General features: G+C 36.1%; 1 protein-coding gene across 1 annotated transcript; it reads right to left on the bottom strand.

Moving 5' to 3' along the window:
• Window positions 1–15,670: 15,670 nt before the first annotated feature.
• LOC111894534 (uncharacterized) lies at window positions 15,671–18,875 on the bottom strand. Its single transcript, XM_023890609.3, has 8 exons — window positions 18,674–18,875; window positions 18,448–18,520; window positions 18,240–18,315; window positions 18,089–18,169; window positions 17,860–17,996; window positions 17,540–17,783; window positions 17,380–17,443; window positions 15,671–16,439 (listed from the first exon to the last, which is right to left on the bottom strand). The coding sequence occupies exons 1-8, from the start codon at window positions 18,873–18,875 to the stop codon at window positions 15,886–15,888; spliced, it is 1,431 nt and encodes a 476-aa protein (XP_023746377.1). The 3' UTR covers window positions 15,671–15,885.
• Between the last annotated feature and the right edge of the window lie 4,262 nt (window positions 18,876–23,137).

Genomic DNA, 23,137 nt, shown 5'->3' with positions numbered 1-23,137 from the left:
TCGCTACTCCCCCCTTGTCGAGGCGAGTTACATAATCTTGAGTACTCCCCGATCGGCCTCTTATTGAATTGAGTAGTGTTGTGAAATTCGATCACTTCGGTGGTTAATATGTATAATATACTTAATGATTTATTATTTAACAGACACACATGCAATTTTTACTACATATATATCTTAAATTTTTAGTAATTATTCACGAAGTGAGACCATTATGTTTTTTTCATTTTTTGTGTATTCATATGTATCCAATTTTGTTATATATTTCAATCAACTTATGATTTTGACATATAGAATTTCCCTAAAAATATTTCTACACAAATTTCCAAATCCGAGTACTCCTGAGTACTCGCTACTTGGTAGTCGGCCGAACAGGTACCGAGTAACGAGTTCTACAACTTTGCTTGTATAAATGGTTCGTGTGGTTTCTAAAACTTGTACGATGGTTATTTCATTTGTTAGCTTCAATAGAATTTTGTGATTTTAGTGATTAACTTTAATATTTGGTTATACACAATGTAACACAAAAAAAATTATATGAAATTACCAAACGATTTTGAAATTATGTAAAGTGTAACACCGCAGATTCGGGCTAGTCAATTTAGAGACAACAAGCATCAAAAATGACTTTTTAATAGAAGATTATTTAGAATAAATAATCTTAACCAAGTTATAGTATATGTCACAAGCATTCTGTATATATAAAGAACGCAGAAATCCGAGTTATAACGAATAAATTATGACTCATCGAAGTTTTACGGCAAAACCGGCACGACACCGGGAATCATAAAAAGTAAGTTTGCGATAAAATATTTTTTAGCCTTATCGATCTAAACGAAATTTCTAGCATACGATAAACCGAGAGTGTGCATAAAAAGAACGTCAAAATATGACTTTGTATGAGGAAGTTATGATTTTTCTACGATTTAGCATAGCAGTGCACATCCCGGAATTTGAATTTTAGATTGATCGATTTTTGGCCGACGCAACCTAAATGAGAAATGAATATCTCATTAATAGGAGCTCAACGATAAAAATACATACAAAAACAGAGTCCTTATGTAGAAGTTATGAATTTTACACAGTCATTTAATAGTGTAATCTTCTCATACTGTTAAATTTAAAATCGGTCGAGAATTAGCTGATGGAGTCAAAAGGAGAGTTGTAGATATTATCAATACCTATGCGTGGATATAAAGAATTTTGAAAACAGAGCTCGTGTGCGAAAGTTACGAGGTTTAGAAGTTAGCATGGTGTTGTTGCGAAGGGGGTGACGTGGCTGAATCTGGGTCATTGCTTTCTCCCCAAGCCTTGCCACCAGATGATGACATGTGGCACTAACTCGACGAGTTTGAGGCCAAAACTCGACGAGTTGAGCTATGTTTCAGCCTATAAATACCTTGTGAAATCATCTTCATTTCTCACACCAAAACCCACTTCCCTCTCACTCTAACTTCTCTCTAAACCTCCTAAAATCCCTTTAAAGCCCTGGTAACCTCAAGGTGCTAGAGGAAAGCCCCAGAGCACCCGAAGGCTCCGAGAAAAAAAGTTTTTCAGCTCAGAAGCTCTGCTCCAGCGGAGCTCGGTTTTTAGCAAAACCCGTTGTAAGTGAGATACGCCTACCCTACTTTAAATATAGCTTATATTTAAATATAATAAGATTTATCAATGATTCAAAGTCGTTACACTGGTTGAACTACTTACGGGAGAGGTGTCTAGAATGGTCATATTGGGTTTGGTTGTTGGATTTCTGAAAAGCTATATGCCGAAATGGTCCTGTCTCCCAACTGTCCTGCCTGGCTGATCCTTACTTAATAGATCATGAAGTAGACTCTGAGTTAATGATGAATCTAGACTAATAATTAGTCACAATAAAAATTAGACTAAAATCTAGTAGTAATGATACTAGGTTTCATCGAAGGAAAATAAATTAAGCAAAGTGCTGTCTGAGTTCGGAATCACCACTTTAATAGGTGAGTGCATAGTTACTTTCATTTTATACATAGATATGAAGTATTTATTATAAATTACGTGCTATGTGTGCATATTATCTGCGTACTTAATATTTATGTTGGATGAACAAAAATATACATGTTTAATTGTTTTAAACTTTATATGTATTTGATACCTATAATTGTGATGGGTAAAAGATGGGTACATTAAAGATGAGATGCATGATGAGCGATGAAAAAAATGAGATGAATGATGAGCAATGATATATGAGTGATAAAATATAGTGAGAAGTGATGAACCAAACGATGAACCAAGCTATGGTCACGTCATCTAGCAGAGTATATATGACAACCACAAACTATTCTAGACAGTTCAGTGGAACACTAGCAGGCTCGCAACTTGTAGGTGTTGTGAATGATATGTTCACCCGGTGTACTCTAAAAACCCATTGACATGTATTGCGGGTGGACTCCCGAAAATAATACTGTCAATAAATGAGATAAACCCTTGCAGTTATGGACTTAGCGCCTATTGGATGAAGCCTAGCAACTATGGACTTAGTGCATGTTATATAAACCCTGGAAACGATGGACTTCGTACCTATTCCTTAGGACAATCCTTAGGAATAAATAATGAGGAATAGACGATTCATAGAGAAGATACTTAAGAATAAAGAAGATAATGGGGATGGGTAATGGGCTAATTGTTTGATGATGAAACATAATATATATATTATCGTGGATTGAAAACCCTATGTACTCACAAGGTTTTCCAACCTGACCCACTCAGTTTATTTGCATCACAGGTGTCGATATGAAGCTACATTACACCGAGAGATTAAGGATATGTAGATCACTGGTGTAAATGAATATAAGGTATGTTTATGCTTATGTTTATGTATTGACGATGACAACCCAAAGTTTTAAAATGAATAAAATACATTTCTTCGGAAATGCTTTGATAACATATTTATCATGTATTTCTGGAAACAAATTCCGCAACACTTTTCTTTAAAAGGTTACTTCGATTTGAAAATAAAGCATAAACAAATCGGTCTTTTCAGGCCGTGAAAATGGGGATGTCACATAAAGTATACTTGAAATTTTTTAATCCTTCATAATATTATTAAAATAATAAACATGTTGAAAAAAATGAAACAATTTTATGTTGAATAATATAACTTAAAGTAAGGAACGAAGAGGTTTGAAGGGGAGGGTCAGTATTGCGCCACACATCACATGCACGACAGTTTTTAAGTCAGAAGTCATTTAAAAAATAAACAATTCTAAAAGGCCAAGTCTTGCGCGTGTTCTTTGCGACGCAGCCAGAAGTGGTCAGAAGTGGTTTTTTTAGAAAAACAAACAACCCCTTAGCGTGAATATTTGTTCTTCATCATACGATCATCTGGTAATCAGTTTTGGTGATCTATTTCTTGGGTTTTGTAACATCCCGAGACTAGGTATATCTCAATAGCCCTTACTTTATTTTAGTTGTCAAGTTTGGCCCTTAATTGAGAAAAGGTGGTAGTTGAGTATGCAGGGCGTATGCATGTGTACGCTCAGCGTACTCATGTGCGTGATTTGGACGTGTAAGCCACCTAGTACGATGGGCGTACCAGAGGGTACGTTGGGCATACTAGGCTCAGAGTGAAAACCCTAATTGTATGGTGTGCCCCTATTTATGGAACATGGTGGCCTCATTTCTGGCCAAGATTTATGGTCATCAACTCCCCTCAAAACCCTAATTTCCGTTTTTTTAGCTTGAGTGGCCATTTGAAACTTTTGAGTGTTCTTTTTGGGATTCGTTGAGTGAAGAAAGAGCTTTGAAGAGAGTAGAGTTGGAGTCCAAGCTTTGGATCTGAGTTTCCCTATGGTTGGTGTATCATTTGGAGGTATCAAGCTCAAAGCTTTCTTATTGTTTTGATTTGTGCATATTATGGTTCATTTTAGAGTTTATGTCCCAAAGCTTGAAGCTTTATGAGTTTTTTGAACTCCATAGCCTAATACTTGTGTGACAACCGTCAATTTCCGGTCAAGTCAAAGTCAAATAAAGTCAACAAGTCAGACCGGTCAACTCAGCTAACCCTCGTATATTAGGGTTTTCATTATGCTTTCTATTGTACAACTCGCTATGTTAATATAAAGTATCACTTAGAAGTGTCATGTGTTCAGAAATTCTAAACCCTAATCGGTGTAAGTGATGAAACTACTCGATAAAACATTATTCCAAACCCCTCGGGGCGTATAACAATCATAACAAGGAAAAACGGGGCTTACAAACCTTGCATTTCGAAGTTAAACACTCACAAAAGTTGCAAATAAAGTCTCTCTAAATCTCTCTCGCTCTATATCTCTCAATCTGAAATCTCTCCCAAATCTCTCCAAGCATGTGAAATCTCTCCCAAATCTCTCCAAGTATGTGAAATCTCTCCCAAATCTCTCCAAGTATGTGAAATCTCTCCTAAATCTCTCCGAGTATGTGAAATCTCTCCCAAATCTCTCCAATCATGTGAAATCTCTCCAAACATGTGAAATCTCTCCCAAATCTCTCTCATAACCTCCCTCAACTTTTTAAAATCATTTGGGGCATCCCGACCCTTAACCGAGTCAAAAATCGCTCGAAACGAAAAGATTTCTTGAAAAATAACCTATTAGGACCGAAGTCCCTATTAGGGCCGAAGCTTCTCTATAAGGGCCGAAAGTACTAAGGACCGAACTGATGAAGGACCGAACCCGAAGCTGCTGAACCGAAACTAGCTTAAGACCGAACCAAGCCCTTCGGACCGAACCCACTTTTGGCCTATTTCGCCTTCGGGCTATTTCGGGTCATCTCGCCTTCGGTCCATGGCAGTAGGGACCGAACCTCGGTCCTATCCGAGCAACTTCGCAGGAAGGCCCATTTCACCCGGTTTTCGACCACGACTTCGTTATAAGCCCGTTTTCGATGGATTTCGCACGGGATTTTCATACAAACCTTTATTTTATTAATTTTAACACTCTAAGATCATAAAATAAACTTATCCTAAGGATTTTAGTATTAAAACCCACCCCTTTTCTTAAGAGTTAAGGCAAAGTACAAAAGTTGAGTCCATGGACTTTTCCCAAAAGCTATGACACATTCTATTCACTATTCATGCTTTATGCTTTGTGTCACTATTCACATCAGCCATTACCCACTCTTTGTACCTTTTACCTTTCCCCACAAGCTTCCTTAACACACACACACACATACACACCAAGAGTCAACCACTCTTACACCTTTCTAAAAATCACCAACAACTTCACCTTTTAGCAAAATACACTTTTCTCTCTCACTCTTCTCTCCAAAATCTCGAATTCTCCAGGAGTTCTAAGGCTTCTCATCCACCTTTGGTAAGATATTTCATCCCTCACTTGTTTTCCTTATACTTCTTCACTCAAATCAAGGGTTCCTTACACAAATATCGTCATATTTGTTGTTGGATCTTCGAATCTTCAAGCATCTCCCAAGTGTTCTTAAGTTGAACACTTCTTTTCTTCATCATCCATCTACTGAAATCACTCAAGGTGAGTTCATACCCCCTATCTTTTCATGTTTTTCTGAAGTTTTAAGGGGGGGAATACAAGTTAGAGTAAATTACATGAATGGTCCCTATGGTTTGGGGTAATTTGCGCGTTTGGTCCCTAACTTATTTTTTTAACTCGGAAGGTCCCTACTACTTGTTTTTGTTACATGCTTGGTCCCTACGGTTTGTTTTTGTTACACGTTTGGTCTATGTCTTACCTAAAAAGACTATTATTTAAATAGGAAAAAATTGTGGGGTAGGTAAGGTAAGGTGAGTGGAGTGGGGTTCGGGGTGTGCTTACTTAAATAAATTAAAATATCAAGGGCAAATAGTATCTTTAGGTAAGACAGGGACCAAGCGCGTAACAAAAACAAACATTAGGGACCTTCCAATTTAAAAAATAAGTTAGGGACCAAACACGTAAATTAACCTAAACCATAGGGACCATTCGTGTAATTTACACCAAGAAAACAACTAAACTCATCCATCAGCTTTCATTAGAAAAGTTTAACTCCATTCATGGACTGTTTTGGGCAACTTAAAAATTTTAGTTTTCAAATTTGTTTTAGGTGAAAATATTTCAGGTTCATACCTTTAAAATGACTACTTGCACATCTCCATACGATTTTTATACAATTTATATAAAACTGCCTATCATTTCAAGAACAAATTAGAGGTCACTAAAAATCATAATAAAATTTATGAACAAACTAGACACAATTTCTAAACTCTCAGAATTTATGGATTCTGATTTCGACTTTTCATGATTTTTCTATAACTTTTCTAAAAACAGGAACAGAAAAGCTAAAACTAGAAAAATAGTTAACAAATTCATTTACACCTTGTAACTTGCTGAGCAAGGTGTGTACTTTTATGTAAATATATGTTGTTATATTACATGTTATTTCACCTTAGTAAAAGGTATATATCAGAAAACAAAATGGTTTTTACCTTTACAAAAATATAGTAGTTAACTATAATAAACAAAGTTATATCCATTGCATTTAAACGTTTTGATAAACTATAATAGATATAGTTTATGTTCAACTACTACTACCATTATTTGATAAACTATAATAGGTATAGTTTATTATTCATTTATGCTACAAACTCAATACTAAATGTTTCATTTACACAAAAAGGGTTTTCATCACAACAAACATTTTGATAAACTATAATAGGTATAGTTTATGTTTCAGTTCAATACAAGAAAGGGTTTTCATTTCACTACACGTAAATTCGTTAATGACTAATTTGTGAGACATCGCTTCACGGTACTTTTCAAGTAACGCATTTAAGTCCTGTATTGTAAGCAGAGTCTCTTGTAGGGAGAGCGTGATAGTTGTGTATAGATCTATATTGGGATTGACACCCTACACCTTGTTGTTAGCTGCAGTAGGACCTCGAGGTCTACGGGTGACAAATGTCATAACATTTCTGATGCCTGAAGAACGTCAGCACGGGACATCTAGGTCATAGCATGGTTATAATAACTCAAATGGAGTATTAACAAAACATAGGATTTATGGGATTTCATTCATTTAAACTTACTTATACTATTATTAGTATGGAAAACACTAGTACATTTTCGGTGTTTGGTTTTAAGACTACATTCCACCTAGAATTGTTAGTTTTCAGCTATAATTACTAAGTGTATATGCTAAAGTTATATAAAATTTAGTCGTGATCAACTTAGAATTGGTGGGTCCACCTTATTTCCTGTTCCTTGTTTGGTTGTGGGCCTAGGGAAGACTCATTACATTCGACGGTTTATTTAACTTTAATTTTATATAACTTATATACACTTGGAGATTATAGAAGGAAACTATAGGTCTTTCTAGGGTACATTATTTCACAGGAGCTTTCATATCAAATTTTTTTAAAGAAAATATTGGATTTTTTGGAACCATACTCTATCGTTTTTACAAGGAAAACGGCTTCTTTCTCAAATAAAACTCTTATGAACTCACCAACTTAATTGTTGACACTTTTCAAAACTACTTGTATTCTCAGGAAATCAGTGAACAGGTAATCAACTGCTTTTGAGGACGGGACGCTAAGGCGTTAAGTTTAAAACTCATTTTGTCATCATGATGTAATTTATTTGGAAACATGTAACTCGTACAACGATGTAACCTTTTAAATTATATTTATGATGGTTGTGTGTGCTTCCTTCGCTGTTATATTCATTATTATGATACTGTACATGAAGTCCTCCACCCCTCGGAAGTTTCCGCCATCCTTGGTTTGGGGGTGTGACAACTTGTCCTTTTAAGTGTCTCTAGTGGAGTGGACTCATAAAAATAGGATCTTTGACGTCCAGATCTCCCCATGTATGATATATGAGAACATTTGTGAGTAAGGAGTGAGAGTTTATGGGTTTAGACTTTCTCAGTCATGCAAAGGCTTAAAGTCACAAACTTTATGGAGTATTAGCCCTTAGTGAGTCCAGATTTGAGATTATAGCTATGGTATTAACGGATTAAGACCAGGAGAGTAGGAAAAGTAAGTTAGGGACATATGCTGAGTGTACTCCCAGATACGCGCAGCGTAGCGTCGAAGTTTCCCGATGCATGCATGGCGAAGTAGTATGCCCAACGTAAAGGGATGTATGCCCAGTGTACGCACTTGCTATTGACTTTTATGGTTTAGTCAAACTGTGGACTTTAGAGGCCATGGAAGGGTAAAATGGTATTTTATCCTTCTGAGAATTAGTAGTGGGTTTAGCCTAACATCTTTTGGGTTCGTTTATTAATTAGAGTTAATTACGATATATGTTAGGCTGTGACAACCCGAAATTTCCATTATGAACAAACCATATCAATCCAATAGAAGTTAGAATAGTTACAGTGAAATACCAGACTTCGAGTATAAGTTTGGCAGTTTTCAGGATTTTACACTTAAGGAGATATTAGGAGAGTGGTTGCACTAGGGTTTTGTGCAACACCGTTATTCCAATACTCTAGGACATTAGAGTTCGTTCCAGGAATAAAAATATTTTCTGCCAAAAATATCTCAGGACTATAAATAGAATTCTAAACCAAATTGGTTCATTTGTTGAATTCCATTTAGAGAAAAGTCAAAATTCTCTCTCACGGATCTTCGGGTTTTTATCCCAAATTGTGAGTACTTCGATCTAGTTATGTTATATAGCTTAGATTGTGTTTAGAAACATCAATTTCATAACAAAATGACTAGACTCGGGAGTTTACCACCCAAGAACGTTCTTGGGGAGTAAACTCCAATATGTGGCTTAAATGCTACTTAGCCCTTTCCCCGTGAATTGTAACTACCTTAGACTTGTATGCTAGTGTGTATATGACTAGAAAACATCAAAATCGGATTAATACCCCAAGATTTGGGAGTTTACCGCCCAAGAACACTTGGGGAGTAAACTCCATTTTAAGGTCCTTAAGGGTTCCAATGACCCTCAAAGCTTTAGAACTCGAACTAGAAGCCTTCATTGCATGTTTAGGACACCAAAAGGGATTAAAATCAAGGATGAAAAGTGAGTTCACGGCCAAGGGTGTTCTTGAGTCGTGAAATCCATGTTAAGTGCCCAAAATGCCCTGAATGCCTTCATTTAGCCAAGAGACTAGCCTAGCACATTACCTTGATGTGTCTAAGACCCAAAGCAATCAAGATACCAACACCTAGGGGTGTTCACGGCCGTAAACACATGGCCAAATGGTTCATGGGCCGAAAACTCTAAATAGGGGTGTTTTGATGCCACAAACACTTCCTAAGGCTTAGGCTTAAATTAGGACAAGTACCCTAAAGTGTTTAAAGCCTAGAAAACATAAGGAATCACAAGTATTGAGGAGTTTACGGCCAAGAGTAGTTCTTGGGCCGTAAACACCTATAAAGGGGTCAAATGACACCCTAACTCCTTCCTTATGCCTAGAACCCAACATAGATCATTACCTAGAGATGTTTGAGAATTAAAAACACCATAAAAACCCTCCCAAGGGAGTTTACGGCCGTAAACTCCAAGGGAATATGGTGTCTGGGCCGTAAACTCCCCAAAGGAGTTAATATGGCACCCAAACACTTGTTATAGCCTTGAAACAATTCACCACATGAGTTGTATAATTGGTAGACACCATTTAGGGACTTGGTTGAGAGTTTACGGCCAGGAGCTTACTCCCCTGGGCCGTAAACTCCAAAGAACATGGTCATTAGACCTTAAACTCCCATTTGAGGTATTGCACTCCTTTGTTGCAACCCATTAGCCTCCTAGCACTTGACCAAAAGTGTTTTCCTCGCGTTTAAATGTTTATACTTGTATAATTAGTGTTTTTAATCACTAATTATTTATATACATATGTCTTCATATGTAATTAGGATCATTGTGTGTGTCTAAAGTCTTCACTTGACACCGAGCACTTGCCCGATCCTTCCTTACGATAACAGTCCGTTCAATTCCAGTCACTTACTGCAGGTGAGTTCATACCCCTTAACTAATGTTTTAAACTATTTTTAAATGTTTTATGGGGGGGATACAAGTATAATCATGCTACTTATTATATCAATCACATGTGATTAATAAGTAGAATTATGCTAGTTATTACATCAATCACATGTGATTAATATACAGCATTCAAATGATTTGGCTACTCATTAGCCGTTTTACCAAACAGTTTCCTTCAAATGATTTTTATAAACATTTTATATGTTTTAAACTCCTTATTACACTGTATATTTTACTCTGTATATCACATTTCAAACTTATTTACAATTGTGTTTCAAACAAATGTTTCTTTATACTAAACTGTTTTATCAAACCCATGCCTTCAAATTGTTTTATAGGTTGACATCAAGTCGATCTTTTCTTAAAATAATAATTATGTTTCAAATGTTTTACAAAACCTATTTATGCTTTTATATTATAAATTGCATGCCTCTATATGTATAGTTATATAAGAAATGTTTAAAAGACTTAGGAAGGCTATCCACCCTATTTCCTTTTCGCGCTTGAGATGTGGTCTGGTGGGATATCAGGTACTCGTCTGAAGGTCGTTTAAATATTAGTTATATATCATGTGTACATATATAGTCATAAAAGGTCCTTCCAGTTCATCCCATTCCCTTAGGTAGCAAGGGTATACATCCATGTTCATACGTACCAGTTAGATTACTAGTAAACTACCATATGGGTAGTTTAGGAAGATACTAGAACAATTACTAGAACGCGATATCATACAATGAGTCAGTTCTTTCATGAGTCAATACTTTCTAGAACATTACAGTACATTACATATACAACTATACTAGGAAGAGAACATATACAACTATACTAGAATGATTACATTACTATACTTGCTAGGTAGAGAGCACGTACATTACAGCTAAAACAGTTCATTACATTACATATACAAGAATACGTTAATTATTGTGATTTAAATCGGAGCATGACTTAAATGTCATGAACCGAGTTGTAGCCAGAGTCTCTTGGAGGGAGAGCGTGAGTTTGCATATAGATCTATACTGGATTGACAATCCTACACCTTGCTGCTAGCTACAGCCGGACCTGCAGGTCTGCAGGTGCCAAACGTCATTCCGTTATTACGACCATTCGTATGTCGTTGTTACTAGTCGATAGTATGGTGCAATTTATCACATAATGCCTTAATATAAATCCGGTTTAAGGTAATTAGTACAACAGTAGTTCTTATAGCGTTACGATTTAGTACTACATTAATTTTCCCTGTACACACATTTAGTGATATTTTCACTTGGGAAAATTACACACTTTTACAAGAGACGAACATATAGAACAGTTAAGTCTTGGTAGAAGACTACATAGAGATCAGTCAAGTCTTAGTAGAAGACTCCCTGTTATAATAGTAGGAATCATAGGGATTTATAGGGTTTTTCAAACGTTTACAGTTGTTTTACAAACATTTTCATACTTACAGTTCATATACATTTTCAATACTTACAATTCAATTACTTACAAATTCTTACATACAAATTAAGACACTAAAATACTTATGATCTCACCAGCTTCAAAGTTGATACTCGCTTTCAAAATTACTTGTATCCTTAGGTCATCATAGACAGGTACCGATGCAAGGAGAAAGGAAGATGGAGCTTGTTCAAGAGTCATCTTTCATTTTGATTTATGCTTTAGTGTTTATCAAAATTTGATAGAACATACTTGTATAATAATTCTATTATTAATGCAATGGATGATGTTGTTGCTTGTTTACTACTTTTCATTGTTGTGATACTGTACATGACGTCCTCCGCCCCAAAACGTTTCCGTCGTTCTTAGTTTTGGGGTGTGACATAGGCGAAGGCTAGATCGGTGGTTCGAGTATGAGACATACTTGCTTTACTTACGAGGTGAGTCTTCTCAGTATAGTTACCTGAGTGGTAATACTGTGTGACCGGAGGGTCCTATTTGAGTCATGATTGGAGGGTCCTATGTGCTTTTTTTGAGTTGTGTGATATTATACATTTTGTCTTTGTGGTATATGCTATACTATTTTGTGCCTTATTGAGTTAGGACCGGAGGGTCCAAACCATGTTATGAGACCGGAGGGTCTTCACTGAGATACAAGACTGGAGGTTCCAACCTGAGCTGTGAAACCGGAGGGTCTTCACTGAGACACATGACCGGAGGGTTCACACCATGTCGTGAGACCGGAGGGTCCTCACCGAGACGCATGACTAGAGGATCCATGCTAATCTATAGCCATGAGAGGCTTATTATTTGTGTATGTGGTAGTTTGGGGAACTCACAAAGCTTCGTGCTTACCGTGTTGTGTGTTATGTGTTTCAGGTACTTCTTAGGATCACAGGAAGGCGCCTGCTTGATTGTACACACCTGTTCAAGATTATGTTTGAGGATTCTAGGATATTATCAATTATTTTGTTGATTTGTGTTTTGACAATTGATACATTGGTGGTTTTTGAGAAATGATACATTGAGTTTTATGTGTTTTAAAAATGAAAATTTTGTTTGAAAATTTACAATGTTAGAGATTTGTTTTGATTTCATCTGGTAATTAATATTTTATGTGTTTCTTAGAGGGATAAGAACCACACAAAGAGATATCGTAAGGGGGTAAGTAAAATAACAAACTAAAATCAATTTTTGGTGTGTTCCTACGTGCTTAGAACTTTGTAGATACAAACTGAAAACAGTTTTAACTTTTGGGTTCTTAAATTAATGTATATTTTCATAACTATAGATGGATTTCTTAGATTCGTGGTTATCTTTATTTTCCGAAGGCGTCTATCTTAGTTATTGGTAGCCCTACTGCTGAGTTTTCCCTTCATAGAGAGTTACGTCAAGGTAACACTCTCTCCCCCTTCCTTTTCATTCTTGTGATGGAGGTTTTGTATGTTGCAGTTGAAGATGCCATTGCAGTGGGCGTCTTTAAAGGATTTAAAGTGCATTCTGTGCAGATTTCATATATGTTGTTTGCAGATGATGTTTTGTTTCTTGGCAAGTGGTCTCATGGTAATATTCTTAAACTTTTCCAACTTCTTAATTGTTTTCACGATGTTTCTGGGTTGATAATTAATCTACACAAATCTAGCCTCTTTGGAGTTGGAGTCGATTTTGCCCAGGTTCAACGGTTGGCTACTATCACAGGGTGTAAACCAGAAAACCTTCCATTTTCTTATTTGGGACTCCCGGTTGGTTCTAACATGGCTTGTCTTCATGGGTAGCAACCGATTATTGATAAATTCAAGAATAAATTGACGAAATGGAAGGCTAGCATGCTTTCGATTGGGGCAGATCAGTCTTGGTTTCCTCTATCTTCATAGGTACCTACTTCTTTTCCTGATATCTCATGACTGTTCAGATTAAAAAAAAATCTTGATTCATTTCGTGCTAAATTCTTTTGGGGAAGTGATAGTAATTCCTCAAAGATTCCTTGGGTATCTTGGAATCAAATTTTGGCTTCTAAGAAGAAAGGTGGTTGGGTATTGGTAGTCTTGAAGCTCTTAATTATGCTTTATTGAAAAATGGAAGTGGAGATTAGTTAAAGATAAAGACTCTCTTTGGGTAAAAGTGATTTATGAATTACATGGAAGTATTGATACTTTCTCTTTTCCTCGAATTCGTGGAAATGGAGTATAATTCCTAATTCTTGTCTAAGAAGAAAGGTGAATAATGGAAGTTCTACAAAATTTTGGAGTGATGTTTGGATTGGAGACACCTCCTTAAATAATAGATTTTCTCTCTTTTCCTACTTGAAGAATATAAAGATTGCAAGGTTAGTGACAAGTGGAGAGATGGTTGGATATGGTCTTGGACCTGTGATCTGCACACTTGAATTACCCAAAGGCAGCTTTATGAGTTGTTGATCTTATCAGCCGAGACTAACCTTACGGATGTTCCTGATGAATGGAATTGGAATTTTGAGGGTTTCGAATCTTTTTTGGTCAAGGATGTGAGGCGCTTTATTGATTCAGTTACTCTCCCTAATGGTGTTATTGCTACCAGGTGGAATCAATTTATCTCAAAGAAAGTTAACATTGTTTGTTGGCGAGTGCTTTTGGATCGTTTACCCACTAGATGGAACTTAAGCCGGAAGGGAGTTGAAGTTAACTCTTTAATGTGTCCATTTTGCTCGAGTTCCCATGAAAAGATTAATCATGTCCTTTGGTCATGTATGCTCTCGGCTTCTTTATGGGACTGGGTCTTTAAATGGGCAGACTTGGTGCCTCCAAAGAGAGATAAGATTGTTGACATTTTTAGATGGCTCGATGACTCCAACCTCAACTTAATCAAGAAGATTACTCTTGATGTTATTTTTGTGAAACTCTTTGGGTCCTGTGGCACTTTGGGAACGACTTGGTGCTTGTAGAAAAGATTCCCCCAAAAGAAACTTTATTCATAGCATAGTTTTCCCTTTTATGTATTTTTTTTAATAGGAACAATAAAGTTAGAGCTTTCTGGAGTGATTGGCTCCATAATCCTCTTCTATCTATTTCTCTATAAAAAAAATTACTAGCTACTTGCTAGTCTCCTAATAATATTCCAGCTATTTGAAAAAAATAAATTGTAAATACAAACTGAAAATGATCTTGGTGACTTGGTTCCATGTTCTTTGAAGCTTGCTATGTTATTGGTTTAATATATTCATATATGTTATTTACATCTTGACAAATTTGATTATCGGAGGTGAATTAAGTTTTCTAAATTTTAAAATTGAGTGGGTGTTGGGGGTATAGGATAGGAATGTGGTGGGGTGGGGTGTTATTTATTTATTTTTTTCTTCTTTTGTAAATAGTATTTTAACAAAACTAAAGGTAAAAAATAAAAACGGTAAAGAAGTCTGTTTTAGTTACCATAGGGACAATGTTCGTCATAAACAATTAGCAGGGGTTGAGTTTATAACCTTTGGTAAACCAGTTGGTCATTTTATGTAATTTATAATAATAATAATAATAATAATAATAATAATAATAATAATAATAATAATAATAATAACAACAATAAACCATTTCCTCAAAAATGTATAGGAAGTTCTGAGAGATTTTCTACATAATTCAAAATTTGTCACTAATCTGTTAAAATGTGTAAAAAAGTTTTAGGGACAATCAGAACTCGTTTTTCGTTTTTCATTCAAAGAAATCATGTGTTAAACAAATCAAATGAAGGCATCAACGGGCATTTCCAGATATATTACTCTAAAGAACCGACACAATACACCTAATCGATTGGAGTTGCGAAAATTCTGTCCATATTGTTACAAATATACAATTCACGAGGAGGTAAAGAAATAGATCGAACCGAGCACCTGCACCCTTATCTATCTTAAAAGAAAAAGAAAAAAATGACATTATATATATAACATATTTAACAAACCAAATCCTATTTTTTTATTCTAATTAGAGGTAGTGATGATTTATTTAGGCTAGTAATGATTTATTTAGGCTAGTAGTTCTCTAGGGTTCCACTATGAATGATTTATTTAGGCTAGTAATGATTTATTTAGGCTAGTAGTTCTCTCTCAGCTTATTTGTGTCGTTTTTACTACACAAATTGTTCAAATAAAAGTCGATGCTGTTGATTCAAGTATATTAGGTGCATTTATCCTATTCATACACTCATCCAATTCTTTGATACTTTAATGACATGATCTAACGAATTCAAGTATGAATGCCTAATGATTTTTTCCTGATTTACAGACACTAATTTTGGACACAACATAATTCAAACATTCAAATGCATCCACCATACTAATAATAAAGTACAACAGCCACAATGCATCAACTTCAATGAAAAACAATAAGTCAAGTGTGTCTATGGTTATAATAGGTACTACTCGACTGAAGCCTAAACTAACAAAAGCACAAGCATCTGTCATCTTCTTACTATCCATCCATCTACTCCATTTACACTTGATGCTTTCTAATTTTGGAACTCATCTCCAACTCCTATGGTGTCCCTCTTGATGCCTTTCTTTTCTTGAGTTTTCATAAGGATTCCATCTGTCATCATCATGACTTCTCTTGAGTCTTTCAGACATAGACCTATGGCTATGATGATGACTCGATCCTCTAGACTCGTAATCAGTAAACCTCGATGCCAAAGGCCCATCAACGCCAGGTGGCCCAATTCCATCTTCTCTATAACCCCGATTCCATCTTTCTTCATGATGAGTTTCTGGTGGATTAAAAAATCTAGGGTTTCCTCTGTTTCTTGGTAAATCGAATTTCCATGCCCTTGCTCCCCACTTCCATTCATCCGCGTTTTCCGGGATTGGCGCGTTCACTCCCGGAAATTGGACTGTCATTTTTTTTGGCGGTGGCGGTGGTGGCGGCGGTGATGGCGGCTCAGCTGTGGGAGGCGGAGGAGGGGAGAAGTCCATATCAAGGATTTCACCATCTTCGGTTTCTGGGTTAGCAATAGTGGTAATAGTGATAACCTCATCCCCAAATATTTCAATCCCAGATGGCTGCTCCTCTTCTTCTTCATCTGGAATTTAACACATTTGAATAGTAAGTTACACTTTTGGTCCTTGTTTGACATTTTTGTAACATTTTTGGTCCCTGTTCAAACTCATATGACTCAACTTTCGGACCAAAATTGAAAAAATGAGTTACTCTCAGGGTAAGATGGACCAAAAACACATTTGAATAAAACTTAAAAAAAAGAGTAAGTTACACTTTTGGTCCTTTTCTGAGATTTTTGTAACATTTTTGGTCCCTATTTAAACTAAAATGACTTGTCTTTGGGACAAAAATTGCAAAAATCAGTTACACTCGGGGACCAAAAATAGCCATTTTAATTGGAAGAGGGACCAAAAACACATTTGGAATTTAACAAATCAACACATTTGAAAAAAACAAGAGTAAGATACACTTTTGGTCCCTGACTATAACTGGTTTTTTTCAATTGTAGTCACAAAAATTTCTTAGCAGTTTTGATCCTTAATTGTGATTTTTGTAACATTTTGGTAGCTGTTCCAAGTAGATAACTAGTTTTGGGACCAAAATTGCAAAAAACAGATAACACTCAGGGACCAAAATAGTCATTTTACTTAGAATAGGGACTACAAACACTGCAAGAATCTCAAATAAAGACCAAAACTGCAAAAACCAGCTATACTTGGACCAAAAATGTAATTTACACTTTTAAATGAAACTTCAAATAAAAACAAGACTAAGTTACACTTTTGATCCCTGAGTATAGCCGGCCTTTTTCAGTTGTCCCAAAATGTTATTTTGCAATTTTGGTCCTTGTATGAGAGTTTTGTAACATTTTTAGTCCCTGTTCCAACTAAAATGACTTATCTTTAATCTTTAGGACCAAAATTGCAAAAACCAGCTATACTTACTCAGGGACCAAAAAGGCAAAAACATTGTAAAAAAGGACCAAAAATGTAAATTTACACTAAAAACAATGAAATAGTTACCTAAGTATCCTGGTGGGTAACCAATCTCTCGCATTCTGTTAAGCCATGGAGGTGGATCAAGCTCCTAATCAGACCAACAAAGAATAATTTTGTTCTTAATATTAAAAAAAGAAAATAAACAATCTCAAAAGGGTAATATGGTCATTTTTATTTTTCATACCCCAATTCCAAGAAGTTTTCTTGTTTCTGAATCCAGGACACCTGGCCTTAAACCATCAAACTTCCCTCCAGGAGTGTCTTGATAGTATCGAGTCGGATTCCGGGAGATGGAATTCTGATTCCGTTTGCTTTTATGCTGTTTCCGGGCGGAATTCACAGCAGCATTGTCACGTGGCTTTGTGCATTCCTTCAATGCATGGTTATATGACCCACAATTGAAGCACCGGGACCCACCCAACATTTCCCTAATCACACCAAAAAAAACAAATTTACCATTTTACCCTTTAAACTACGTTGTTATTTTCCTGTAAAATTACTTACCCGTCCCCGATACTCGGATCATCCGTTGATGTTAATCCGAAAGTGTACCCTCGATCATACAGCGGGACTGAATTGTTATCCAATGCAATAACTTCCTTGCTTTGTAAATTACTAGTTTGCCCATCCATCCAGAACGACTACACAAAACAATACACATGTTTCAGAAGGCAACATAGGGGTATTTTGGTCTTTTTAACAAAAGTGATGATATTGAATTGATATTTGATACCAGTGTAGAAGGTTTATCTAGACCAACATTAAGAGCTGGAAAATACGTCCCTTCACCAGATTCCACCTCAGCGTTTGAATCCTGAACAATAGAGAAATTTAGATATTTAAAAACATAAATAGAAATATAAATATAAATATAAACAATTTACATGAGATGAAGATTGATGTCGATTATGCCATTCAGACCACTTTTGTAATAACTCCTCAAGCTTCTGTTTACTCTCTCTGATACAAAACAAGTTATACACTTAAAACTTTATACAGAAATATCTTCAACCAAAATATATTATTAAATAATTTGAGAGTATAAACATGTAATTATGAGGCATTAATCAATATTGTGTTTTTCCTTTATACCTTGTTAAAGAATTATAAATGACATGAACTGAAGCTTGCTGTTCATCAACAGTTATTCGAGGTCTCTTAATAGCTACCATGTCAATGGAAAAACATATCAGGAAATCTACTAACATATTATAGTGTAACAAGCTTAAGATATAATTATATATTTATATTTAACTAAGTAAAAATAAATAATTAGATAATTTAATATATAAAAAAAAAAAAAAAAGGTTAGAAATACCATCTATTTCACAATTGCTGACTTGACTTCCATTTCTCTTATGAACTCCATTCTCAGTGAGCACTGAGATTTGCTCTTCGATAATTGTAGATTCGTTTGATTCAACCCTAACTCCTGAATTATGTTCGTTATTACTAGGTTGGCTTCCATCGTCGGGAGGATTTGATGCCGGGAGTTTGATGAAGTCCGGTGAATCTTCCATGTTTTCCGGCGAGCTCGTTAGATTACAGAATTTGAAGAAGATCAATATTCCTGCGATAACATGATCAATGAGGTATTTATTCAACTCGTTCCATTAATTAACAAATTAACTCCATTGATTCTATAATTATTTCACATACATGCAGTTAAACATCTAAAATATTCATCAAAACAAGAATTAAACACAGCATCTGAAAATCGTCAACCTCAAAGCTTCAAATGTGAATGAAAACTAGGGTTTTGTCAAAATCCCCAAAATTCACACGCTAGCTTCATTTACTTGATTTTCTTCCAATTGTCGAGGATCGAAAGGAGAAGATAAACGTTAAAGAAGATCGAAGATAACTAATTAAGCGATAAACATCGAATCATTGCGACATTCGTAGCTTTTTTCGTTTCTTTTCTTTTCATCGATTAGTGGGTAGTGATTAGTGATGATTTTGGGAATTGGATTAGCGGGGAAGAAGATAATGAATAGGGTTTTAGAGATTTACCTTAGACAGATGAAATTTGGGCGGAAAGATGCCTTCTATCGTCGTCAGATCTTGATTCTTGATTAGTCGGGAGTAAAGAAGAACGAAAGGTCGTTTGGGTTTCAACAGTAATCAATGAGTGAGTGTGTGTGTATACATGATCGTTAGGGTAAACAAATAAAATAATTCCTGACCGTACGATTGGGATTAACCTTTGGAGTGTTTGGTACGTGTAGAAAGGAGGGAAATGAAAATGCCTTGTTTGGTATTAAAAATGGAGAGAAAAATAAAATGATGGATTCCATTTTTATCCTGTTCTGTTATATTTATTCTTGTAAAATAGGTCATTCAAAACTTAATGATTCAAGATAAATCATTATTTTTCATCATATTTATTTGAAATCTTAACGAGTTTACGACCTTTCAAATTTCGACCTTTCAAATTTCAATCGATTATTGATAACCACTTAAGAGTTTTTTAACCTAACTTTTATAATTATTAGAGTAAATTACTGAAACCGTCCATATGGTTTTGTCAAAATTATACGTTTGGTCTCTAACTTTTTTTCGGATCATACATGTTGTAATATCCCAAAAATTACAGTAAAAATTTTCATTTTCCGATTAAGATAAAATCATTGTTTCAATCAAAAACTCATGTCATAGGAGACCTAGTATCAAATACAAAATCCCAAAATCAATGTATCTCAAAATCTCCAAACATGTCACCGAAGGATGTGTACAATCACGTATTTGTTTTCCCTCAATCCTCAAAAGTACCTGAAACATAAAACTTAAATTGTAAGTCAAATCTTGGTGATTTCTCCAAAATACCACCATACAAACATATAACAGCATGCATACTAGGCCCACAGTCATCAGGTTGGATTACCCCTGATCCCACAGCATGAGTCTGGCTTACCTTTCTGGCCTACATCTCATGTATGGATTGCTCCTGAGCCCACAACATAAGTTTGGCTTGCATATCAGGCCCACAACTTATATCTGGCTTGCTCCCGGGTTTGTTGGCTTCCGCATAGAGCAGTGTTGTCTTAACCCAACCGCACCATGCCGACATATGCAACAGATAAAACATATAATAGTAAACAGATAATCATACTGATCTTAACAAATCACTACAGCATAGCAACATCCTAAATCAGGATAACAATCTATTAGGTCGGCATTGGTGCATTCGACCCACAAGTATAGTGAGGAAACTCACCTCACAGTCTGAAAAGATAGCAAAAAAGAACGTTGCTCCAAATGTCAACTCTACAGGTCACCTATACAACAAACACTGACCTAAACTCAAACTACAACTCAAAATACCCAAAATTCCCCTGGGTCAAACCCCAAGTCAAAGGTCAAAGTCAGCAAGTCAAAAAGTCAAGGAAGTCAACCTAACTGAGTACGCCCCGCGTACTCGGTTACTACATTGGGCGTAGTTACAACTCATCCAAACCACATGGACTCTAAACTAGTACGTGTAGCGTACCTCTTGGTACGTGCAATATACTCCGTCTGAATCCAATCCTTCTTATTAAGTGCTTATTCCTTAAAGACTTTTCATCCAAACTCAGATCTAGACCCAAAACATCGTTCTAAGTAATGAAGTTTCCACCTTTATGACTTTCCATGGCTATATAGGGTCCAAAAGCTAAAACTCTAACTTAATAATCCATTAAGACACCGTAACTGTTGCATGGAAGGAAAAGAAGGACCAAAATCACATTTTTATGGTTCCTAACACCTAAAAACATCTGAAAGGATAGCTCTTCTGGTTAGAGTAATTAGGAATGGCAAAGGGGCGGGTTCGGGGCGGGGCATGGTTTCCCAAACCCGCCCCGATATCTTTCGGGTTTCTTATCGGGGCCCCCCAATGGGTTTGGGTTTTCCAGTCGGGTTTCGGGTTTCTTATCGGGTTTACAACAATTCATAACGAAATCTTTATTCTGTTTTAGGGTACCCCGATGTCTTATAAAAAATATGTGTTCTAGTCTCCCTTTTAAATTAAAAATATGATGAATCACTTTAATAAAATTAAATCGATGTTATATTAAAAATTATTTTATTTAATTTTAGTGTAATACGTCAAAACATAAAAAATGATCGTTCACACCGGATTGTTAATAACTAAAAAGATTTTCCACAGTAAGTATTTTATCTTTGATGTGTGCCATTAACATATATATATATATATATATATATATATATATATATATATATATAATCGGGGCGGGTCGGTTCGGGGCGAGGATAACCCACTCCCTGCCCCGAACCCGATAAAAAAACCCGATAACGACCCGAAATAATCGGGTTTCGGGTTTCCCCATCGGGTTCGGGTTTTTTTGCCATCCCTAAGAGTAATCCATACTTATGAATACCAAACTAGACCAAAATGAACACAAACTCAAGGTTAACAAGATATAAGCAAATAACCCATCAAGTTTCAGACTTTATACCTTCAAAGGATACTTAAGGGTGAAACACTTTTAGATCCAATATGCATTGAGCTTCCAAGATGATTTCTTGTAACACTCGGATTTAGAATTGCTTCATTCTCGAGACTACGGCCCAATCTTCAGTTGCCGTAAGGCTTGGGGCCTTGAGGAAGAAGGGATTTGGCCATTTTTGAATGTAGGTGTTATGGTTCAGTGATCCTAGAGTTTAATGGTGTTTTCGGAGCTCAAAGGTATAATTGTAATTTGTTAGCTCAGGCCTTTATGAATTTTGGATTTTTGTTCGGGAAGTTTTAGGGCTATGGTGTGTTGTTAGAAGCGTAGGGCTTCTCGTCACCTTTCTGTGGATATAAGGTTCATTGGAAACGGACCAAAGACGAAGAAGTTAGAGCCAAATGAAGTTTAGAGTTTTAGGGGTTTAATGAGTACACGGGGCGTACTCATTGTGAACGCGGGGCGTAGAAGGATAAGTGGTCATGGGTGGTTTGTGAGTACGTCGAGCGTACTAAGGGATACGCGGGGCATACTCCTTATAGAGCAAAACCCTAATTTCGGGGTTCCTACCCTATATAAATAACATTATACCATCCATTTGGTCATTTTAAGTTAGTCTCCACCTCTTTTGACAAACATAAAACCTTAGAGTGCCTTGGGTGACGCTTGGAGCTTGAGATAAGGCTCTTGGTGGTTTGTGCACGAGAAGAAGGGTGAAGACTCAATCTTTGGAAAGGAACCTAGATATCTAGTGTTAGCATCTTCATTTCAAGACTTTAGAGGTATAAAGTATCTATCTTGGCTACTCATTAAACAGATCTACTTTTGTGTTGGTTTATGGCCATTGTCATCCCTTTTTCTTGGTCCTTGTGAGCTAAGGTTGTTTTAGGAGCTCATTCTAGTAGATATGGACATTTTAAGGGTCCCTCATTCATAAAGGTGCAAGCTTTATGGAGTTTTTGAGTTCATGCATGTGTTAAGACCATCCATTAAGCTCTTTTGAGCTTTAGAGCCCCATTAAGCCATGCATGCTAGTAAAGTTGCCAACTTTACATGTTTATTTAGCTATTACAATTATATTTGAGAGTTTGGAGCAATGGATTAAGGGATTAAGTGCTTTTTGGAGTTGGCTAGGCTTCAGAGGAGTACGTTGGGCGTACCCATCTGGTACGCTGCGCGTACTGGCCCCAAAGGGCATACGCTGGGTGTACCAGCTGAATACGCAAGGCGTACTCGGTCGGGTTGAGTTTCCTTTGATTTTTGACCTTTTAGACATTTGACCATTAACCAGAAGTTGAATTGGGTTGATGTGACAACTCGAAATTTCTATCTTA

The sequence above is a fragment of the Lactuca sativa genome, chromosome 4 (assembly GCF_002870075.4).
Source record: "Lactuca sativa cultivar Salinas chromosome 4, Lsat_Salinas_v11, whole genome shotgun sequence".
NCBI classification, from domain to species: Eukaryota; Viridiplantae; Streptophyta; class Magnoliopsida; order Asterales; family Asteraceae; genus Lactuca; species Lactuca sativa.
This window is presented reverse-complemented; position numbering and strand designations above follow the sequence as displayed.

What these genes read in the sequence shown, in the direction of transcription:
- LOC111894534 (XM_023890609.3), bottom strand. Translation starts at nt 18,875, where the DNA reads ATGGAAGATTCACCGGACTTCATCAAACTCCCGGCATCAAATCCTCCC. An exon ending in GACATCAATCTTCATCTCAT is followed by an intron (nt 18,170 to 18,239) that starts GTAAATTGTTTA and finishes TCTATTGTTCAG; the next exon opens with GATTCAAACGCTGAGGTGGA. An exon ending in GAAAACTTCTTGGAATTGGG is followed by an intron (nt 17,444 to 17,539) that starts GTATGAAAAATA and finishes TGGTCTGATTAG; the next exon opens with GAGCTTGATCCACCTCCATG.